This window comes from Solanum tuberosum, unplaced genomic scaffold, assembly GCF_000226075.1.
Source record: "Solanum tuberosum cultivar DM 1-3 516 R44 unplaced genomic scaffold, SolTub_3.0 scf00210, whole genome shotgun sequence".
Classification (NCBI taxonomy): domain Eukaryota; kingdom Viridiplantae; phylum Streptophyta; class Magnoliopsida; order Solanales; family Solanaceae; genus Solanum; species Solanum tuberosum.
Window position 1 is genome coordinate 315656 of NW_006239135.1, and position 14307 is coordinate 329962.

Genomic DNA, 14307 nt, shown 5'->3' on the forward strand with positions numbered 1-14307 from the left:
TAGTGGGGTGGGGGTGAGTGGGGTGGGTGGGGGTGGGTAGGTGAAACTTTTCAGCAGCAGTGGTAGTACGGTTTTAGCCTTTGGGTGGGGTTTATTTTGGCTAGTTAACCCGTTTGGGTTTTAGTTAATTTCAATCCGGTCTGGTTCCGGTTTAGTTATCTGTTTTTGATCTTTTATCCACCAATTGAAGAGGAAAATTAACTCAGATTATTCATCCTTAATTTTTTTAAAACATTTTTCATTTAGCAGAAATAAAAGAAGAATTTGACAATGAAAACAAAAATTTATATGAAGAAAATCATATTGAGTATATATCATTGTTGATAAGTGGTTGACGGGTTGTTGTGTAATCTAATTTGATGTATTTTTAAAATTCTTTACTAAAAAAAAAAAAGAAGCAAAATAGAGGTGCACTTAATCTTTTTCAAAATGTTATTGAAGTGATAAATATAATAAATTTCAAGGGAAAACAATGAGTCGTTTGATTTGAAGATAAATAATGTTGGAATTAGTTATTTAGTGTTATAATTTATTGATGATTTTGTTTGTTGTATTAAAAATAACATGTATTACATAACTTAAAAATATCATCTTCTTTATTAGCCTTTTATATTCTCTGCAGAGCTTTAGTGATTTGTTCTTAAAATAAATTTTTCACCTTATTTAACTTAAATAGTTTTTGCATGCATTTTCGTGATAACAGTGTGTTCCTCCTATAATATGTGAGAATCCACTAGAGAGTTATCAAACTATCTAAGGAAATGACGACTCAGTCGATAATCTGTAGACAAAAAGATGGCTCATCATTTCAATTGTGGAACAAAGATGTGAGAACCTCAAAATCCCATTGTCCATGATGAACGACAACTCATCATTCTTAAATGTGAACCACAATTTGCAAACGACTATAAAAAGACCCCTTAGTTGTTTTTTGATTTATTTTTCAAGTCTAGAACTTTTCTCTCTGCCTACAAGATGAAACACGACATTCAAAGACTAGGTAAGTCTTTTTCATCATTCGTAAGGTTAATCAAATGGTTTCTAACCCAAACTTAAGAATTTTAATGCATTTCTTGATACGAAATCCTAGGAATTGTCGAAGGAATCAGTTCTTAAAGTTTCAAAAGCAGTTCTTTGTAGATTCTCCATCAAGTTTTGAAGCATTTGAGCATGTAAGATTATTATAGTGAGGAACTCATCTTTTCCTCATGCCATGTACATATAGTTTCAGTTAACATCCCTTACCAACAAGACATTGTATCACCATGATGCTCATGAGACGATTGTCGGTTAGAGAACTCCCCAACAGACTAAAGATATATGTGTACTTCAATATTAGTTATTGATGCATATTTTTACGTTACTCTTTCAGCTCAGTATTTCCAGTCTTAAGCCAATTGATTTATTCAATTATTTAGTGTACATTTCATATAATAATGTCATTCTACATTAATATTGCATCTTTGAGTTATGCATATTCAAGTACTCATAATCGATAATTGACACACCACTAGGGTCTCTCTCATTCATCATTGGTGAAGTCTTCTTGCTTTTGGAGGGCCCCAATTTATCTAGAGTAGTTAGTAGATGCCAGAAATTTCACGAAGGGTGTCCAGAAATTACACAACAAAAAAAATTATTGCTAGTGAGATTCAAACACGGGCTCATTCAATGCGTTTAAAACCCATTAAAGGGGTTTGAAACCACTGGGCTACAACAACCTATTATGTCAAGGGTGTCCAAAATATGTTATTTAATCACTTCGTGTATCATTTACTTGTTTATACAATATCTTTTTTCGACAAATTGGATACCTGACTTGCATGTGCCTCCGCCCCTGGCTTGTAGAGTATTCAGGTAGCCTGGGATCTTATCCCGATACCTATTTTCAGTATATTAGAACCTACATAGACGAGTCAGTTGTGCCATGGTTTCAATTCTTTACAAACATCTTTATTCTTTAGATTTCAGTTTTGTAGCTTTAAAGCTATTGAGTTTGTTTTTGTTTCTCTAAAATTATTGCTTGCGCTCATTCTTTAAAAGTTTTCACACTATTGTTGTAATATTTAGTTTAGTAGTAGACATATCAAGAGTCCACTACGGCCATTAGTGACCCTGAGTGCTGGCACATCCAGAATATAAATTCGGAGCGTGATTGTTATTTTTTTTTCAAATGTTTTCCAAGTGTACAATATCTAACATTTCATGCTTATCTCATGCCCTTATTTCTTACTCTGAACCCATCAATTGACATTTAAAGTTGACACGAATTTTTACTTAGATATCTAATTTCATAATCGATTCAAAAATTGTCACATTAGATACAAAATGGTGACATGGTAAAAAAAAAATATTGCTCACTTTTCTTGGGCACATTAATGGATTTCAAATAATAATATTATTTTTCTTTTGAAGAGTACAACCTTTATTCTATTAGATGAAGAATATTTATGATTTTAAACATGACATTAACTATTGAAATCATAAAATAAATTGTGAGAGTATGAAAAGTCATGAAAAATGTTACGGAGGTATGAGAGATCATAAAGAATATGTGACAATAATTAAAATATGATAAAATTTCACTTACAAATAACACAATTTATACAATTATATTATGTTTAAAAATCTTTTATATTAGTAAAGTAAAAAGTTTATATCTGAGAAATCTTAACTTTCACCTTATTATTGAGAATTTGATTGAGTTTCAATGTGGGCTCCGAACACCAGTTTAAAAAAAAAAAAAAAATTGATATCTTATAATATCTGCCCATTTACCCTTTGATAACCTCATTTTTTAAAAATAAAAAATAAAAAATTGCTATCTGTGCATTTTCCCCCAAATTACACTCAAATGGGCTGCACCATAATATTTTCCTTTTTGTGTTTCTTCCAATAAATTCATTGACGTAAAAAACAGCAGCAAATCTACTCGTCCATCTTTTAGCCCAGGGCCACCGGGAACCACCGCCGGAAAATCAAGAATGCCACCCAAATCCGAAACCCAACCGGCATCATCCACTGCCAAAACCCAATTTTCCGATCCGTCTGATGACTACTCCATCGACCCAATTTTCCACATCCTCCGTGTTCTCCCATTCTCCTTCCTCCGTCCTCCAAAGCTCCGTCTGAAAATCCCAACGGTGACTCTTCCCTCTGCCATGACAGTTTTCAGCCTTATCCTTCTTACCTACTTCATGGTCGTCTCTGGCATCGTTTATGACGTCATTGTTGAACCGCCGGGAATTGGATCAACCCAAGACCGGTTCACCGGAGCTGTTAAACCAGTGGTGTTTCTTCCGGGTCGAGTTAATGGTCAGTATATTATTGAAGGACTCTCTTCTGGATTCATGTTTGTACTAGGTGGTATTGGGATTGTGCTTTTGGATTTGGCAACTGATAAAAACCGAGAAAAGAGTGTCAAGGTTTCTTTTGCATCAGCTGGGATTGTGTTTGTTGTCATTGCTTATGTTATGAGTATGTTGTTTATCCGTATCAAGATCCCAGGTTATCTTCGCTGAAAGTTTTAGCCTTTATCTTTGTTTTAATAAGCACTATGTTATTTTTAGGATTTCTCTGAATGGATTTAGTTTAAAGAGCTTGACATATGACACTGTTTGTAGAAGAGGAGTAAGTGAAGTTATTTCGGGTATTTGTGGCTTTTGGTAGATGTTGGTTATTGAACTGTATGCAATCTTGGATCTCATGAATGCTTAGTAGAAAATTGTTGTCTTTGCTTATGTCATGTGTAAGTTGTTTATCTGCATATGATCTTCGCTGAAGAAAAGAATCAGTTTGTGACTTTGAGGAATTTGCTGAATGGTTTTAGTCTATCTCTCTTTAAGCGAGACTGATACCGTGATACGTGATAATCTTGCTATAGTAGAAGTACCAGAAGTTGATTTGGGTATTTGTGGCTTTTGGTAGATGTTGATTATTGAAATGTATGCAATTTTAGATCTCATGAATTCATAGTAGAACTGTTTTCATTGCTTATGTTATGAGTAAGTGGTTTATCTGCATAAGATCCCAGCTTATCTTTGTTGAAGAAAAGAAATTAGTTTGTGGCTTTAAGGAGTTTTCTGAATGGTTTTAGTTCATCACTCTTTTTGCGAGACTGATACCATGATAATCTTGCTAGAGTAGAAGCAACAGAAGTTGATTTGGGTGTTTTTGGCTTTTGATAGATTTGGAGCATATGAACTGTGTGCAATTTGGTTCTTTGAATGTATGGTAGAAAACTGTTGCTAGAGGAAGCTGCGTTTCAGCTATGTTTTAGTTGCAACCTAGTATCATATTATCTGTTAGGTTTTAAGGATGCATAGCGGAGGCATTTGTCTTCATGTTCAACCAGGGCATATTATAAGAAAATTATTCATTTGATGAACTTATCACTTAACCAGTTATTAATATCAATTGGTTGGGTGAGCTATATGAATGTCTGTTCCGCAGTTTAGGGGTGAACTATATGAATGTCTGTTCTGCTTTACAGAAGTTCATTTAATTTCATATCAATGGATACACTTCTAAGTGAAGGGTCTAAAATGGTAGAACTGTTGAGCTTATCTGATGAATGGATGGAACATATTGTGAGAAAGAATGGGCAAACAACATGTTTGTTTCTTTAGTTGATGGGTCTTCTTACAGTTGTGTCAAAGTCTTTTTTCCGAACATCTCTTCCACTTTTTGTTTCAATTGTTCCTTCATTTGATTTGGCTTCCTTCTCAAGTCCCATATTAATTCTTTTTAAGAAAAATTGTTTAAGTTACACTTCACGGTCATCAAAATTAAAAAAAAATTGTTCAAGTTACACTTGAATTCCTTGTTATGTCATTTCATTAATTCATGATGTACTTATAGCTTTGGTGTTGCACCTTTCTCGTTCTTGTACTTTTCAAGCTCATATTAACTATCGGTTTCCTTATTTCGGATGAGGGTCAAGCGTGGAGTTGCCATAATGCTTTCAACTCCACGCTCTTTTTGATTTGCTTGTATGAATAGCTTTGAGAGGATGACTGTCTCAATCCATGGATTGCATGGTTTATATGCATTAGGCCTACTATCAAACTGTCTCAATCCATGGATAGCATGGTTTATATGCATTAGGCCTACTATCAAACTGTCTTATAATAGATACATGGAACTTCTACTAGCTGGTTGCCGGTTTTTCCTTCAAAAGTCAAAGCTTCTCAAATACAGAAGAAGCATTATTAACACTGCTGACTAAAATGCATAATGCATTTCTAGGAGATTGTTTTTTTCTTATAACAGTTTGGGCCTAATAGGTGAAATATTTGAGGTATGCATCATGTACACGAGCTTCTCAACCATCATTCTATCAGTCCCAGACTTGTGGACTCTTCTTCATTTCACTAAGGTCCCTCCCTGCTTCTTTTCCTTCTTAGTACTTGTTATTTCACTCAAACCTGTTTTGATGATGGCATAATACCTCCCACGAATTCCTACTTGTTGTATGGCTGATGCATCTATGCCTTAACTGCTTAATGTTAACCTGTGATCTCACTGGTCTGAATCATTTTTTTTCCATCTCTCTGATTGTTTTTGAAAGAAAAAGGGAATATAATAACAAGGTTTAAGGGAGGAAGATATTGGAAACAACCTTTCTACCTCTATGTACACTCTACCCTCACTGGACTCCACTTTGTGGGATTACATTGGGTATGTTGTTTAAGGGAGGAAGATCATTTTTGTTCTGAAATGTTATTGAAGCGTGTTAGCTGAAACTTATTAGCCGTTGAATGTCTTGTCTTTCCTCTGCCTTGATACATTTATGGCAAGCTTTTTGATAGAAAAAAGCTTCACCCGTCTTTGTTACAAGACATGCCTTTGTGCTGAATTTACTGTACTGCAAATTAAACTCCAGCTTGTGCTGCAACATTTGATTGCTCTGTAGTTATAACATTCTGGACCTCACATATATTCGAGTCCTAGGTTACTTGGGCAGACTCGGTAGCCTAATGAAATGTTGAAGTTTTCTTAGTTGACATAAAAGTTAGATGTTGGGGTTGAATGCACGAAATATGAATTGATCTCAAGATCTGTTGCAATTACATATTTTGGAAGTTCTGCAGCTGTAGAAAACAGCAGTGTTTTGGCATACATATATATTTGAAGTGTACGAACTAATTCCATGTCTCATTTCTGAGAATTAACACGAGTATACGTGCAATGTCTCATAGAAAGAAGAAACTGGGACACAATTGAATCACTTGAAATGTTTCCCAAAGAATAGTGGGAATGGCTTCCGCAATCATCAAACGTTGCAAAACCTGCTACTCTACGCCAATGAAAAGCCAACCATACGCATCAACGCACAATTTGTTTCCGTTGATTCATTCAGCTACTCACATTTACATACAAGAAATCAACAAACCTGACCTTAATATTGAAGTGAATAATAAATCTACAAAAATGAACAACTGCAAAGACTACGAAGAGTACAAAGCAGCAATAACCACAACTAGCTACAGAAATGTGAATGCTGGCCATTGTTAGCTCAGTTTTTTTCACAGTCAAGACGGTATCTTTTGTGCATATTTGGATAAAACTCCAGTGAGTACAGCTTTCTCCTTAATTTTCAACCTGCATGACATTGCAGCAGTTGGTAAGTGAAACCAATGCAATGAGGTTAACAAAACTACAATAGTATGTTATATCATGAGCCTATAGCTTACTTGCGCGCAGATCCTGGAATATTCAATTTTGGGACCTGCTCTTTCTTTTGCTTAGGCTTTTTCTTCTTCTCCTTTGCTTCGACTTTCTTTTGTTCTGAGAATTCAGACTCTTCTCCAACATCCTGCTCATCACCCGAAGTGGACTCTGCAGATAAAGTTTCTGAATTTTTTTCATAATCATATGTGTATGCTGATAAATCCTCCACCTCTGCAACATCGTAGTCAGTGGAAATGTTCTCCTCTGAATCCGAGAGGAAATCTGTGTCAAAATCATCATCCTGGTCTCCGTGCAGATCTTGTTCAGGGACATACTTAATTTTATCAACGGACTCTGTAGTTGTGGACTTTGGTGATCCGGGATTTATCATCTCACACTTTATTTGCTTCTGAACTTTACCAAAACTTATACTTTGTCCAGAAAACATTTGCACAAATCTACAATTACAAACATTCTATAGTTTAGGGAAGAATGCAAAGGTAACCAATTAAATAGGCACCTCTTCACCCTTTTATTTCTTACGTATTGCCATAAACATTACCTTTGTGCTTCATCCTTAGACTTGAAGTTAATATAGGCCAGGCCTTTGCAAACAGGATTCCTGGTCTTCTTGTTCCCAGTCACAACTGGAACTATGTTGACTATTCCTGGAACTCCTTTCAAAGCCACTCGTAGATCCTTATCAATGTTCATTTTCTTAGGAAGATTGACCAAGCGCACACAGAGTCCATCCTGAACAACTTTAGAAATTGTAGAACTTAAGTGAAATACTGCGACACTGGTAACATGGTAAGATACACTTTTTAAAAGAGTAGAAGATGCAGAAGGCATTGAAGCTCCTTGAGGTCTCTACTTTGTCCTCCAAACTCATTTGTTCTACACTAAGCATCTACAAATAATACTGCCAATCACTTAACTAGTTAAAGCTGTTTGATTCCATAACATTCGTAATTTTAGTTCCAAGATCTAGCTCAAGCATCTGACTTGGGTTGGGATAGACCAAATTTCAGCCCTGATATTAGTCCTTTTTAAATCTTTGTTAGAATTAAGAATAAACAATTAAAGACAAATAAGACGAGATTGAAAAGGGAAAAAGGGACTAATATGTTAAATATTGCTTTATCTGTTTACCATTGTTTGATAAGTAATAAAAGAATTTATAAACTTGTATACAAAGCAAGTGCAATAGGCATGATTACAGGATGTGGAATCCCTCTATTTTGTCTAGCATTACATCTACACCATGTACAATAACCAGATTGCACCCAAAAGCTAACAAAAATATATCTTTGTTTAAGGCAATGTATGTTTCTCTTTTGCCTTGAAATATTCTGCTATTTCTTTCAAGCTCAGATAGTCCACTAAATGGCCTGAGCCCTGGTCTATAGTATTCCAAGTCTTTAAGGATTTCTTGCCAACCCCCGCTCCCTTCCTTTGTTCCAGCCTTGTGAGAACTCAATAACGAATTTTGCCATGGTCCAATTTTTTACTCAACAAGGTGTATTAGATGCTTATGCAGATGGTTTGGTGGTGGGAGAGTGTCAATAATTATTGCAGATTTCTCTAAAGGAATCGAAGTAAAGAGTTACCTTTGATTTAATTTCTCCAATACTCCTATATAAGATGTTTAGCATTATAAAAGAATCTACAATTCTACATTCCTAAGTATAACATACGTTTGGCAGAACAATTACAAACAATAGGTATAGGTATCACAATGCTCAGCTTAGCTCTTTTCCAAGTTTTGGTAGACAGATATCACAATGCTCAGCTTAGCTCTTTTCCCAAGTTTTGGTAGACAGAGTTACCCAATACCTAGGTTGGTTAGAGGTAGCAACTAGCAAGTATCTCGTGGAATTAATCGAGTTGTGCACAAGCTCGCTCGAACACCATAGTTAGAAAAATGCTCAGCTCAGCTCCTATTAAGCCTTAAGGTGATAAAGGAGTCATTCTCAAGGGTAACTAACTAAGAGCAGATACATAACTTGTTCATTGTTTCCCATCAATTCAGTTGCATTCTTAGATGATATAATCTAAGACCCAAATATTCAAAAGAAGTTACCTTTATCCTGCTGAACTTGTTTGGTATTTGCTTTAACTGGATTGTTCTTGAGCTTATTGATATTAGCAAGCTGAGCTTTTCTACTCTGTTCAATTTCTTCCATCAGCTTATCTTCAACTGAAGTATCATACTCTTTATCTACTCCAAACCCACGAGGCTTGTTTTCTAACCATTTCTTCATATTTCTCAATGGAATAATCACCTCATCATCATCATCATCTCCATCAACATCCTCCTTATCCTCTAGAAAATCATCCACATCAAGATCATCATCTTCATAGTCATCATCAAAATCCTCAATTTCTTCCATTTCTACCACACCATTCCCCCTTTTTTCTTCATCCTTGCGTGCAAAAACGCAACTCCCAGTTCGTTTTTGCCCAATAAGAGAACGAATCCTTAAATGGGTCACTTTATTTGAGGTAAAAAACAACTGGGTTCGAGGAATCTTGGAAATAAGAGGAATAAATTGTGAAATTGGGCTGGCACAACAATGGGGTTGCCTTGGATAACTTCCTAAGCTAAGCATTTCTATAACAGAAACTGCAAAAATTGAAATGGAAGTCGGAAAAAGCTCAAATTTTCTTGGATTAACAGGTATGTCGACTTCTTCTTCTTCTTCTTCGTTATCTACTTGGGTTTATCAGTTATCAGTATAAGCATCTGGGGATTTAGCTGAGGTTTTTGGGGAAGAATGAAGATGAAGAAGAGTAGAAAATTTTATGGAATTTAGTGAATTCCCATTTGGATTGGATTAGAAGCCCAAATAAAAATGGATTGGATTAGAAGCCCAAATAAATATGGTGATTTTGGCATGAGACCTAATTGGGCCAGATACATGTATTAGGAATTTACATATATAGCCAACGTAATGTATTGGCTATTGGGAAAATTACATGGTTAAGCAAATATATACTAGTTAATTAGTCATCATAGCTGTAGTTTTAGTTAATTACCACTCGCGACCAATATTTAATGATAATTACGTGGGCTGGAGTTTCGAGTTTGTATAATTCATAATTTGTATAACTGTTTAAAGTTAAGATGTTTGCGTTTGTATAAATTCGTTATTTTTAGTTTATACAAAAATAACTCAATTATACAAACGTACCCACGGATTTTATAAACTCACCCGCGAATTATACAAATAAGACAACTTAAACTGTAGCTACAACTCGTAAATATGCAAACTATAGCTATATATGAAGTGTAATTAAGTTTATTATAGTAGCTATTTGCGAAAATTCCCCTTGTTTATTTTTGGGAAATCAACAAAAATTCCACTAGTTTAGGGTCTCTCGTGAATTTTTGAAATTGCCGTTCTTTTTACAAATTTTGGTCCCCAAATATATGTATTTGGCGCGTCAAGATACATGTATCTTGGATATATGGGAATAGACTATATCCAAGTGGATTCAGATGTATTTTGGGTACTCTCCTATCTTGCTTATCTCCCTCCTCTCTCTCGCCCTTTCTCACTCACCGCTCTCCTTATGTATCTGTATTTCAGAGTGTATCTGGTAACAAAAATACATATATCTAGGTGTATCTCACGTGAAATCTAGTATGAAATTATCAATCAGTGAGATAATATGTAACTATATAGTTTTTCCTTATTTTTCCGAAATGATATACATAAATTACACATTCATCCGCTATTTTTAGTTTAAATAGTTGAGTAATAAGATATTTAGGTTAATTATACCAGGGAAAATCTTTACACAAATAGCCAACATAATTCACTAATACTTACTTTTTCATTTACCATCATTTCATTTTTAGGGATAAAATCAACAAATACTTATTTTTGGCCATTAATTAATAAATTATTATTATTATGGAGTTATATATATATATATAATACAACGTATATATAATTTATATTTTATACATTGTGTACATATTTTGTTAATTAGATGGGCAAAAAGACATTGAGCCGTAATTTTCCCATTTAATTCTTGGTCTACTTGATTGGATTCCAAACTAGCATTACAATCTTTGATCCTTTTTACTATCTATAATTATTAACATTATTAATCCTAATTCATGAACATGATACTTTCTTAAGCATTTTGTCCAAAATATGATGTGGGAAGTTATCAAGTAGTAGTTAAAATTGCTACCCGGTATCTATGTTTGGGAGATTGACAAATATTTCGTAAAATTAATTAAGGTGCATGTAAACTGGTCTGAATATCACCAAAGAGCATCGTAAGTCGGTCGTTAGTTCAAAATGAGACATGGTAATTTCCTAATTGGGCTGTTTATGAAGTGGATATTAACTGGACTACTACCCGTGAGATAATCTAAGGCCCAATATGTAGTAGGCATCTTTCCTATTTGGTCGGATTTACTGTTTATATTTTTGTGTTTACATATATATAATATACATATTATACAAAAATATACATGTATTATATATTTACATACTATATTTAGTTTAGGAGGTTGGATGAGTGGCTAAATCATCTATTTAATTGAGATTTTAAAAATTGGTATTTAACATTGAAATCGAAGAAAAAATATATTTGAAAGTTGAAGTTATGTTAGGATATGAAAATAAAATTGAACTTTTGTTAGTGAAAACTTGAAAAACTCTTGAAGCAAGTTTTTCCAACTTTAAATTCCATTTTTCAAGTTTGAAGTTGAAGTAATAGGTCAATTTGCCAAAACAAACACTTGTTTGAAATAATTTCCAGAATTTTTGTAAGTAGATGACTACTCAAATGATCGAAGCAGAATCTCTTTGGAAGTTTTTTGAAAAAAATAATAACTTGAAACCAAAATTTACGGCCAAACGAGACCTTAGGGTGTCTTTGGTACAAAAAAAATATTTTTCAATTTTTTCACGGTTGATTGTTAAAAAAAATTTAGAAATCATATTCTCAAGCAAAACAAGTTCTTTAAAAAAAAGAGGAAAATCACTTCAACGGTATAAGCAGGGAAAACAAGTTTCATGAGTGATATTCCACATTTAATTGTATCGTTCGCACTCTCCAACACACTTTATCTTCATCCCCATTCTCGTGGCCTTCATTCCCACCACACCGTCATCTCTCATAGAATTTATATACACAACACTAATTATTTATATAAACTTATCAAACATAAGAAAATAACAAATTCATTTATTTTCCTTAAATAAAAAACATCTTCATACCAAACACACCCTAAAGGTCTCTAATATTGACACAAAACAAGGGTCGAGTAACTTTATTAGGCGTTTGGATAATATTTGATTGTCCAAAAAAATTGACATTAAAATTATAGAGAAAATATTTAAAAATCGAAATTGTGTTAAGTCATGAGTATCACTTTATTTATTAATTAAAGAAAAAAAAAGAGTTAATGCTTGTGAAAAGAGAAACTATTACCTCACTTGAAATACTCATTGAAAAAGTAATTTAACATATTGTCTGTAGTTCAAATATTTTAAAAATGACTATTTTCAAATTTTGAAATATTTAACAAGATGTGAGATAAAGACTCCTCTATATTATTGGCCTAAAATTCTAATAATGAAGATTTGCTATGCTCCAAATTTATTTCTTAAGAGTACCATATATATTTGGGATTACAACCTTTTATTTCTTGACATGATTGAACCAAAAACTTCCTCTTTCCTCAATTGAACAATTTTGCTTTAATTGATCATTTAATGTCATCGACAAATTTGGTAATATATCTAACTATCATAAACGCATAGTGGTTTGGAGTGACTTACCCTAACCTCTTCTTTCTTTTTCTCCTATGTATCAATCGGTTCGGTTCGATTTTGAAGTTTATTGATTATTGGTATGTAGACATGTTAAATCGTTATTGAACCATTAAGCTATTGACTTATCAGTTATTGATCGTTATTGGTTCGGTTAAAGGTTTAGCTGTTAAGATTTGACACAAAAAATCCATTGAAAATCACTCGATCAGAAACAAAGTGATAAACCAAATGAACCATGCACCTGAGTTGACATATTGCATCTTGCTCAAACGCAAACATTGTCACATTATAGAATAACCGAGAGCATGAGACAACCAGAAAGAAAAGTATGAAAAACTCCAAGTCAAAGATTTTATATATCAAATGGTATATATTAATTATTTTATTTACTATCGAGTTATCGATTAACCCATTAAGAAAAAACTTCAAATCGTTAATTAAGAATCGATAATTTGATAATAAAAATAAATCAAAACTATTATCGAAATTACTAAAAATCAATAACCCATTACCAATAAACTAATAACTTTTTTTTCGATTTGAATTATCAATTTCGATTCAATTTTGAACCGTCCTACCCAAAAGTTTGATGACATTATGATATATATATATATAAATATATATATTGAAGTTTGATGTTAACACTATGATAATGAAGTGCGATGTTGTAATCTACTGTATTCTCTGATGGCTTGTGAAAAGCAAAGATAGAGCCCTACCCCCACCCCCAAAAAAAATGAAAGAAGAAACAAAATATATTGGGGTATGAAATTAAAGGCAAGTTGGATATTATTGTTATCGTCTAAGCTCATAATATGTATTACTTGTTTTGATTCATGCATACAACATACATGAATTTATATTTTCATCTATGTCACATCAACTCAAAAAAAATGTGTAGATAAAGTAGTGATATATCATATTATATATAGTTCTTTCTTTCTCTTCTTGAAATGTGATTTTTCTAATGTGTGATTATATGTACATCTCTTCGATAGTTTACCATCATAGAAGTTGATCAGTCCTCTTATTGACCGACCTTCACCCCCCCCCCCCCCCCCCCCCCCCCCCCCCCCCCCCCCCCTCATTGTCATGTGTATCACATCACCTTCCTTAGAAATTTGATTTCTTGTCAACCTAGAAGTTGATCACTCCTCTAATATATACTACTATATATTTTATGATTCAAGCTGATATATAGTACATATTGTTCGTTTTAATATAATACACCTTACAAATTTATCCTCTAAGCTGCGCCTCATCGATCGATTGAGCTCAAATATGCTCGAGCTTGTACTCCATCATATATTTTGCAATTTCACCTTTTTTTTATGTGTTACTTATCTATGACGTTATATATTTTCTTTTTTCAAAAACTTGTCAGTCTCAAAATCAATCAATTATCTATTTAACTTATGTCTCATACCAATATTATTGATTTGAGAGAATGGACTAAAGTTTAAGGGTTCAAAATTCTATACATTAGGCATAGGTCATAATCATTAATGTATGTATCGATTGAATAGTACTATTAATTACATAGGGCCAGGGTAAGAGATTTATGAATTGTAATACTCCATTCAATGTTTGGTGGGCATCAAATTTTGGTAAAGAAAAGACTATCTAGCTAAGAGGAACCTGTTTCTTTTGACTTCGATATAAATGCTAGCATTTTTTTCTTTGTTTTCCTACTTAATTTCCTCTTCTTTTTTGACATTATAATATCCCGATTATAGTATGCTAGGGAGACTTTTCCTTCTAGATGATATTATTCAATTGAATAATAATAATAATAATAACAACATAATTAATGTAATCCCACCACTAGAATCTG

General features: G+C 33.4%; 2 protein-coding genes across 2 annotated transcripts; one reads left to right on the forward strand and one right to left on the reverse strand.

Moving 5' to 3' along the window:
• The first annotated feature begins 2820 nt into the window (after nucleotides 1-2820).
• On the forward strand, nucleotides 2821-3740 carry LOC102604989 (oligosaccharyltransferase complex subunit OSTC-like). Its single transcript, XM_006355879.2, has one exon. It carries the CDS (start codon nucleotides 2985-2987, stop codon nucleotides 3519-3521), a length of 537 nt encoding a protein of 178 aa, XP_006355941.1. The 5' UTR covers nucleotides 2821-2984; the 3' UTR covers nucleotides 3522-3740.
• A 2459-nt stretch (nucleotides 3741-6199) lies between these two features.
• LOC102605327 (uncharacterized) lies at nucleotides 6200-9505 on the reverse strand. The gene is made up of 4 exons (XM_006355880.2): nucleotides 8756-9505; nucleotides 7235-7433; nucleotides 6696-7130; nucleotides 6200-6603 (listed from the first exon to the last, which is right to left on the reverse strand). The coding sequence occupies exons 1-4, from the start codon at nucleotides 9282-9284 to the stop codon at nucleotides 6534-6536; spliced, it is 1233 nt and encodes a 410-aa protein (XP_006355942.1). The 5' UTR covers nucleotides 9285-9505; the 3' UTR covers nucleotides 6200-6533.
• Nucleotides 9506-14307: the final 4802 nt, after the last annotated feature.